At 29.3% G+C, this 10,372-nt stretch overlaps 1 protein-coding gene across 1 annotated transcript; it reads right to left on the bottom strand.

Moving 5' to 3' along the window:
- Nucleotides 1-817: 817 nt before the first annotated feature.
- LOC107466672 (ras-related protein RABC2a) lies at nt 818-4,103 on the bottom strand. Its single transcript, XM_016085675.3, has 6 exons — nt 3,739-4,103; nt 3,147-3,215; nt 2,027-2,092; nt 1,794-1,915; nt 1,590-1,718; nt 818-1,430 (listed from the first exon to the last, which is right to left on the bottom strand). Exons 1-6 carry the CDS (start codon nt 3,881-3,883, stop codon nt 1,329-1,331), a joined length of 633 nt encoding a protein of 210 aa, XP_015941161.1. The 5' UTR covers nt 3,884-4,103; the 3' UTR covers nt 818-1,328.
- Between the last annotated feature and the right edge of the window lie 6,269 nt (nt 4,104-10,372).

Genomic DNA, 10,372 nt, shown 5'->3' on the forward strand with positions numbered 1-10,372 from the left:
AAAAAAAATAATATGATAAATAAAAACTAGAGAACCGTATCCAAATTCAACTACATTAACCCAACTTCGTCATGTGCACCCATAGTTGTACATACATAAATTCAAATTAATTAGATAATAATTATCTTCAGCAAAGTAATTTTGCAAGGGTAAAAATACATTATTTGTAGTAGCTTTTTTCTTAAGGTTTTGTGTTTGGTGTTTGTCCCATATGTACTGTCTAATGTAGCAAGACACAACTATACGCAGAATAATGTGGCCTAAAAATGGAATCCAAACTTTTCTTCCCTTAAACATTAAGTATGAAGAGTGGGATAGAAACTTGTTTCATATATTTTTGGATTTTTGTTTGGTACATAAGTTAGAGTTTTGCCCCCCTTTAAACTCTACCTTGCGTAGCTTTGTTTTTACTTATTACGTAGAAAACATATAGGAAGATTGAATTTGGTACATGGCTAAAATCTAAATAGTGACCTAGTATAACAATGTCAAGTTACAAATAAAAATAAAAATGTTATCAAAATTTATAAAAAAATTATATATAAAAATTTTTTATATATAATTTTTATTAAAATTTATAAAAATAAAAATGTTATCAAAAACACATAATAAACTTATTTCAAGAACATACAGAAACTTCTTCAATAATGGTCCAAAATCACTGCTGAGAGCCAGTGAATGAAAAAAATATAGACTATGCTGTTATATCAATATAACCACCATCAAATTCATAATATGAAAAACTTCTTGCTTCCCTACAATAAATTAATTACTATATATCTATTACTTGAAAAAAATAAAATGGAAAGTTCGACACTACACTCTGATTTTCACCAAGATTATTACCCAATGGCAAAACCAAATTTATAACACATATAAACTTGCTACATATTTTCCTACTAACACAATCTGGAGGCATATATTTACAATAAGATGTACATTTGTTCAGAAAAAGTGTAAATCTCGGAGAAATACTCACATGCTTCTGAAGCATATTTTAATCCATACTCTAAGAATATCCACAACGATTCATTTTTAATGATAATAATTATTCAGACTTAGTGTTAAATAAAAAACAAAAAAATTAGTAGTTGTGAAGTTCTTAGTGTAGCCTTAAACTTATTCCAGAAACATGCAAGTATTTCTCACCCTATGTTGATTTTGGGTCCTATAAGAGGACAATTTCGATCTCTAGTCCCTTCTTCGGGAAGTTACTGAAACAAGGTTCAAAATATGTTGGAACATATATATGATCATTCCAACTATTTGATTGTGTCATCACTTGTTGTAATACCTGTTTCAAATTCATGTGGCGCCTATAGCATACTTTACTGCGAACAACAATCGCCACTCTGAGGTTTATTGTGTATTTGCTTTTGTCTCTTAACTATCGATGATCCATTTTCACGTAAACTCGGAACCTCTAACATCTGTACATAATTGTTTTATTTGGAAGACCCAAAAGATTTAGTTAGTAACAAGAAGTTACATACGTAAACTCGTATGTTTAATACTTTGCGTGTGACACAAGTAATCACTAACTTAATCAAGAAGGGGGGAGGTTAACAAGCTTATAAAGACTCATATACCTTTAGTGTTAGATCATTGAAGCATTGCTGAACATTTTCCCGAGTTTTGGCGCTACATTCTAGGAACAAGCATCGATGCTCCTGCGCAAGAGCCATACCCTCTTCCTTTGTAACGGCTCTTTCACTCTCCTGAAGTGTAAGGCCAAAGAAAAGTGTAAGGAACAAATAGAAGTTCTCCTTTTATTCACCATAACACTTAATTACCTTATCGACTTTATTGCCAACTAAAATTTTGATGCAATCGGGGTTGGTGGAGTAAAGCTCAACTTCTCTTGCCCATATGTCCGCCAGGTTTGTAAATGACTCGCGCTTTGTCACGTCGTAGACTAAATTAGAAAATTGTGAAGGAAAAAAAGATGTTAAAGATCAAGATTATAAGCAATAGTTAAGTCATAAATCGAAGTGTACATGTATAAATTTTTAACATCTGAGGGTACCAAGAATGATTCCGTGGGCGCCTCTGTAATACGAGCTTATTACCGTTCCAAACCTCTCTTGTCCAGCTGCAAGAAAAGAAATATTAAGCATACTCTAAGATCCTAGACTACTCCTGAATTTGTTATAGACAAAAATGACCGAAACGAAACTTATACTGATCATATAAACCTATTAATGTTAGATGAGAATGCCCAAGTTATTAGACATAAATCAATGTTTAAGAAGGAACACTAAACATGTGATTTGCATTTCACAGTCACCAAGTTAATCATATTCAAGATTTTGAACACTTTCTTTTCATCCTTAGATAGATTATACAAGACTAGGATTCATTGACAGAGTCAAATTCAAGATACATCACTGCTTACTTCATAAACAAGAAACTTTTTCACAAAATCCAGCTTTGGATCAAAAGTTCACATCAAACCTTAAAGTTAACATTTCTTTTAGCGACTTTCGCGCTGGAACATTCTCATATAAATATTTCAGGATGTATTAGCTTTCAACACCTTATCAAACTTTCATGTTACCACATTTGACATATGGCATCTAACTCGGACTTGATCTCTTTTATTTTTTCTACTTTTTTAAAAGTAAAAGAAAACCACTAAATTTAGCTTTCAAAAGCTTTGCCACTTGAGGAAATGGAAAGAAGGCGAAAGACAAAGAAAGAAAAAAGAAGAACACAGGATGTAATTCTTATCATTACTTCTCAATTCTCATGTATCGGTCGGTTACAGAATCATGAACATACCAAGTGGGTTTAAAGAAATAGTTGGAATTCAAAATTTTCAAATACAAGCAAAATAATTATGTTGTTTCCTTAATCCTTATTGTACAAGGATCTTCAGGTTGCTCTAATAATCATTTAACAACACAAATGATACCAAAAACAAAAGAGAGGAATTAAAGTTCTAAAAGAATATCACTTTCTAAAAGAAATATTATGGATAAACTATTCTTATATGAGACAAAGAAAAGAAAGCACTTAATATTACAACTTCTTTCACGCAGAACATAGAGTCAGAACAAAAAAGATTCTTAATTAACTACCTAAATTTGTTTTTATTTGCACAAAAAAAAATGAAAATTTGATCAAATAACTAGAAAAACAGTTACCTGTGTCCCAAATAGTAAGCTTCACTCTTTTACCACCAATGGTAAAAAGCTTGATCTTGAAGTCCACACCTGTCTCAGTAATTTAATAAATAAATAGGGAAAATTACAATCCAAAACTATCCTGAGTTAGTGAACCACTCAATCTACCAAAAACAATTAAGTGAAAAACTTCAAAGCTAGATGTATGCCACCAAATTCTGATAAACTATGAACAAATAAAAGGTAATCAGACCAACATAATAATTTCACAGTATATGACAGATTTTAATAATATACAGAAAAAATGATACTAATGGATAATGAAACTCCTGAAACAATACATGAGAAGATTATGCAACTTTTAATTTCAATGAATATATATATAGTATACAACATTGAATACAAAATATTGCCAAGGCATGAACCTGTCCCAATTTTAGTTCAAAATGCTAGAAGGGAAAAATATGGACCACAAATTTAGATGAAATAATACATTGAAAGAAAGTTGAGTTAATAAACTCTGCCTCTATTCAAAAGACATGAAATAGATTATAGAGCATGTTCCATTGTTAGTGAGAAAGCAAGAAAAAGAAGAAGAAAAGAAGGAAGGTACCAATAGTGGGGGAAAGATGATGATGAAGGTATTTGGAGATAAAGCTGAGGAGGAGGCTGCTCTTGCCAACACCAGAGTCACCAATCAATAACACCTTAAACGAGTAATCAAAGCTGCTATTCCCTACTTTTGAACCTGAACCCATTTCTCTCTTTTCTTTCTTCACCTTCCAAATTCAATCAAAACTCCAAGAATAAGAGCATGCAAGTAGATTCATTCAACCGTGATTGTTGATGTCACTTTCACATAATAAAGAAAAGGGGTCAAAGTAATTAACTTCAAAACTCAAAAAGTGAAGAGAGTGAATGAGAATGAGAGAAATGAAGATGGATGCGATTGAAGAGTTTGGTCCAAGGAAAGGAGTGTAGAAGAGTTAGGACAAATGTCTTATTTGGTAGAATGCCTTGTTAAGTAGTACTAATGTTTGGATCACTCCACGCGCCCTTCCTTTCCTTGTGTTGCACACAACACAATCTTCCATGTATTTTGCCGGCTATTGACGTTTTTGTCCTCTTCTCTCTTCTCTCTTCTCTCTCAATTCACTTCTCCTTACTCCTTAACATTCACCCTCCGGGGAATCATCTTCCACCCAATGTAAAGAGGCATTGTTATGGGAATGGGATTGAGTCGGCCATTTCGACCGAAGTAATTAAAAATTAGTCATTAAATTGATTCAATTTTCGATAAAAAAGTTATTGTTAGTAAATTAATAAAAAAAATCTAAAATTGCTAAAAAATTTGGTAAATTAATAATTTTCAGTGGTTAATCATTTTTAGTAATAAAATATAAAAAATATCTTTTTAAAAAACTATATGGTATATATATTATTTTATTTTATTATATTTAATTTAATTTTGATTGATTTTTAAATTTTAAACCTCTAACTATACCAATTTAATGATTTATTTGATTTTTAAAACCTTGAAAAAAAGGAGATTATTTACCTTAGAAGTAAGTCATATTGATTTATATGGGTAAATGATTTTATATACATTATAAATTTTATAATTTATTCTTCAAATTATGTTATATTATTTTGTTAATTAAGTTTATTAAATTTTAGAAAATTTAGATATTAATAGATATATAATATAATAATTGTATTCTATACAAAAATTAATTTGATAATATAAATCACTAAAATAAGAAGGAGTAAGAAAAATGAAAAATATATTTATAAAAAAAATACACTACAAAGAGAAAGCTTTAAAAGTAATAATTGAAATAAATCGTATGAATTTAAGAAAAAAAATATTTTTGTTGGAGAGACAAAATATAAAGGATCACTTTTATGAAGAAAAAAAGGGTGTTAGAAAAGGAATTTGATAAAAAAGATTGCAGATAATAGAACACAACGTAAAAAACTTTTAAATTGACTGAGATAGTTATAGAAACGAGAAAGTATATAATGGATAAGAATTCGCGTGAAAATGGCTGGACAAAGAAGATAAAAATGTCTGTAGCTAAAGAGAATTTGAATTGGTTATAGAGGAGTATAGTAAGGAAAACAATGAAGGCAATAAATTTAAATTTTTAAAGTCGGTAATGATGAAGCATTGGTCTCATAGGATGCAAATATGAGAATTGGATACTTACAAAATTCTTTTGACAATCCATAGAATCCTGAACATAAAAGAAGCTATCATATTTAAAATGAATAGTCTCTTAGAAATATTTTATAGCGTTTAGAGGTAGGAGAGTAAGAGCGTAGAGAAACTAAAAGAGTATAGATGAAGTATTTTGACATCTCATTGCATGCATGATTAGTGGATATATTTAGAACTATAGGAAGCTAGTGAAAAGAAATAGTTGCGTGTGATGAAGTGATGAAATCATGTGCATCTTTCAATGCAGGCATAGTACAAATTGACACTTGAATAGTTAATGTTATTTGTGAATGGATTCATATCACCATAGACATGAGTGACTTTGACATTCTGGTAAAAGAAGTAGGTCATGAAAATTATGTACAAGAGTGTTTCTCAAAGATGAAATATGAAAAAAGAAACAATGACAAACATGTGAAATAAGTATTGGAGTTAGAAATTAGAACTGAAAATACTAGTATAAGAAGACTGGTCAAACTGACAAAGGTTCATAATGTGGTCGTAGATTGATGTTGGATATGGTGAAGGGGGGAGTAGAAGTTGAGGGTAGAATGGTAATTATGAAGGTAGATTTGTATGAGTGGAATATAGAATATTCAAAATAGAATCATTCTAAAGAGGTAATTGCTAAATCTACATTTAAGAAAATTATGGGAGAGAAAGATTGCAGAATCTCTCGTAGTTAGTGAAATTGGTGAGTCGGATAGAACAATAACGTGAAATTATCAGGAACATAGAAGTGGACTTGATTCAGGACTTATAAGGAATAATAATAAAGTTTAGTTAGACTCTATAAGGTCTAATAAAACTTTCAAATAAGAAAATGTTGAGATTTTTTTGTACCAATATGATTCATGTGATACTGAAGAGGAGCATGATAGGGAGTGGACAAATGAAATATACTAAAAAATTTTAAGAAAAATATAGGTTAAATATGTTAGGTTTGATAGAGATAAAGAGGGAGGTCATGACTAAATTTGATGTAGTGCGTATTTGAGGGATGCGGTTGGTTAAGAATTCATGGAATCATAAGGTATTTTAGAAGACTTGTTGTTAGTGTGAAACGAGATGATGTTTAGAATGAATAGTTATTGTAAAGAAAAAAAATGGTTATATATTAAAAGCATGTTGACAAAAAATAATTTTAGTTATACTTTCTGATTGGATATGGTTCTCATGTGAAGGATGAGAAACTGACTATGTGAAAAGAACTGAATTTTGTTATTGAGTTATGTCAAGTTCTTTTTTATTATTTGAAAGATTTAATGAAATTACACGGGTAAAGAAAAAAAAGAGCTAATAATCCGTCAGTATCTGCAGAAGATTTTAAAAATTGTATATCAAGAACGAATTGCTTTGGTACTAAATTTTAATAGCCTACCAATGACAAATTATTCTAATACCAAATTATAATGATCCAACTTTCAGCACGTCGTGACCAATGTCAATTGTCGAACGTTACTAATATGTTCTCTTATAAACTTTAACTCTTTATTAATATAGCATATAAGATTAATTCGTCGTTAAAAACGTAAATGTAATTTCAAGGTAATTTTTTTTAAAAATGCGTTACAAGAGATAATAGTCATACAGAATAAATTATAAAGGCAAAAAGAAAATAAAAAGAAAAATAGTTTACAAGGTAACTACGCAGATCACATGTATACAAAAGAAAGTAAAAAAAATGTTAGTCATATAAACATAAGAACGTATTATCCCCATAAGTATTTTTCATTACTTCTTTTCTTAGTGGCTCTTGAATTACTGATTCTGAAGCAACTAACCACATTGCTTTCTCATTACAACACTTTCACAATTATCCTAAAATCATTCCAATATCTATATATTTTTCTATTGACATATACTTATTTGCTCATTTTGCTAGCATCATTATGCTTTCACATAATATAATTTTTCATAATGTCTTGTATATACTTAAATTTACTTTTAATATTTTATCTATTTCTAAACTTATTATATCTACTCTTTCTTATCATCTAATATTTCATGATGATGTATTCACTCTGCAAGACACCAAATCATTAAAGACAATTGATTTGGCTATATTGAAGGAGCGATTTATTATCTTTTGAAAGATTACACCATATACAATTTTTCATATGCTCATTCACCTTCACTCTCTTCTATCTCTAGTTCTGTGAATAATTTTGTTACCATAACTCTCAATAACATTTGATATTTTCGCTTATGACACTTGTCTGGCAAATATTTGAATGATATGTATGCTTAATTTCTTTTTATTATTTGTCATGATATATGATCCGTCACCTTATAACTCAGTTTTTATTATGCATTATGAGTTATAACTCGGCGTTAACTATCATTTATTCTTTTGCTTGTAACTGACACCTTCATTACCGACTTAATGACCATCATTTCTATCTTAATGACCAAACGGTCATAACATCAATTGTCTTCATCAATTTTATGCCTATAAAAAGAACCTTCTATATCTAATCTCAATAATACAGAATACAGAATACATAATACATTCTATATTCATAGAATTATTATAAACACAACATAACACATGATAACTTTCATTTCATGTCTTACATTCTATATTCATAGAATTATTATAAACACAACATAACACATGATAACTTTCATTTCATGTCTTACATTCTATATTCATAGAATTATTATATACCTCTTAAACACTTACTGACTTGAGCGTCGGAGTATCTTTTGCAGGTACCCACCCCCTTGTTCTCTCATTACTTGGCGCCATCTGTGGGGACGAGTAAAATCATTCCCACTCCCCTTAGATTCATAAAACTTGATTTACATTCAAATTTTTGAACCAATATCAACAATCTTGTTTAAGATTTTTAATGCCTCTTATCAAATTTTAATCTATCGTAACTTTTTATAAAGTATATACTTTATACATTCAAATTGCTTCATTTTTACGTATCATAATATTCCACATCTCATAATCGATTAATGAACCAATCCGAGAATAAACTCGGCTTTCAATCAATCCGGAAAAAAAAAACTCGGTTTTCAATCAATCCGAGCACAAATTCAATTATCAAATTTGCTTATTTTTTTCAAAGTTCTCTATTTATACAAGTAAAATTATATATTTTATTCAACATACTTTTACATTTATATTTTGAGTAACTAATACTTACTGATTTATTAGTTATATTCAAACCTCAATATATGTTCTATACAATAATGACATATAATAACCATGTCAATTGCATTTTTATTTCATTATGTATTATATTATTATTGCTTAATGATTTCATTTATACAATTAAATGACAATAATGATGAGTTTAAATCTTAAAATTGGATTCTATCAAAAAATTAATTATATATCAATTGTATATAACTGTTACACTATTCACTTTATGCTATTAAATTTTATGTTACTATTTGTTTAATGTATAAAATTAAACAGGCAATTTATTATTATTGCACGAAGAATATCCCTCGTCATACTGTAACTACTAGAAACATTATACTAAATGTATAATTCAATAACTATTATCTTATTGCTTTATTATCAAATTAAAGCATGTCCTACAAAACAAAATTCAGATATTCACATTTGGCATGTATGACATTCATATATGTCGTCTTCTTCTCTACAATTATCAACTTTCAAGGTATATTTTTTTTTTACTTTGAACTATTTTACTTTACAATATATATTATTCAATATATGTTGCGACTTTATACCTATTCATTTTCTCAATTTATCTTATTCATGTCAAACCTTCACTATAAATTGTAAATATTCAATAACTAATTGCTTTGAGCGAGAAATTCATCAATAAGTTGTTGTGGGCTGGTAAAATTTCCAAGACAATTAACCATTATATCCTCGGATCATACAATCGATTCCGTCAATGGGTATCTATCTCTGAACTTTTCAGTTCATATACAATCAAATGCTAAAATTGTTCTTAAACGGAAAAGTATCCCCCACACAACTATCTTGATTGAATGACTCTTATCACTCAATTATTTTTTGAGTAAGTGCCGACATAATAACCCGACTAAGTTTGGGGGCTCACCATATCATTATTCACTCATCTTTTAACCGAGTTATAACTCATTTTATTTTCTAAGCTTAGCCTGGATCATATGATCGGCGGACAAAACTTGGGGGCTGTAATCCGTCACCTTATAACTCAGTCTTTATTATGCATTATGAGTTATAACTCGGCGTTAACTATCATTCATTCTTTTGCTTGTAACTGACACCTTCATGACCGACTTAATGACCATCATTTCTATCTTAATGACCAAACGGTCATAACATCAATTCTATTCATCAATTTTATGCCTATAAAAAGAACCTTCTATATCTAATCTCAATAATACAGAATACAGAATACATAATACATTCTATATTCATAGAATTATTATAAACACAACATAACACATGATAACTTTCATTTCATGTCTTACATTCTATATTCATAGAATTATTATAAACACAACATAACACATGATAACTTTCATTTCATGTCTTACATTCTATATTCATAGAATTATTATATACCTCTTAAACACTTACTGACTTGAGCGTCGGAGTGTCTTTTGCAGGTACCCACCCCCTTGTTCTCTCCTTGCCGACGTATAACTCATCTCGACGAGAAGCTTGAAGACATTCATCGACGGACGAGCTATACACCGGCCAAACTCAACAAGAACAATATAAATACATGTGATATTTGTCATTTAGCAAAATAAAAGAAACTACCTTTTTTTCTTAGTACTACTACTATTACATCTCAAAGCTTTGAATTAATATATGTTGATATTTTGGGTCATTTTTCTAAAAAATTATTCATGAGCATAAATATTTTTTTCTATTGTCGATGATTTTACTCGATATACATAGTGACTTTTTTAAAAATCAAAACAACTTTAGGGTTAAGCATTCAAATTTTTATTTTTATGGTAGACACCCAATTTAACACCAAAGTTAAACCATTCATTTTGATAATGGTTCATAATTTTTAATGCCTTATTTTTAAGTTTC

Source organism: Arachis duranensis, chromosome 9 (assembly GCF_000817695.3).
Source record: "Arachis duranensis cultivar V14167 chromosome 9, aradu.V14167.gnm2.J7QH, whole genome shotgun sequence".
Taxonomy (NCBI): domain Eukaryota; kingdom Viridiplantae; phylum Streptophyta; class Magnoliopsida; order Fabales; family Fabaceae; genus Arachis; species Arachis duranensis.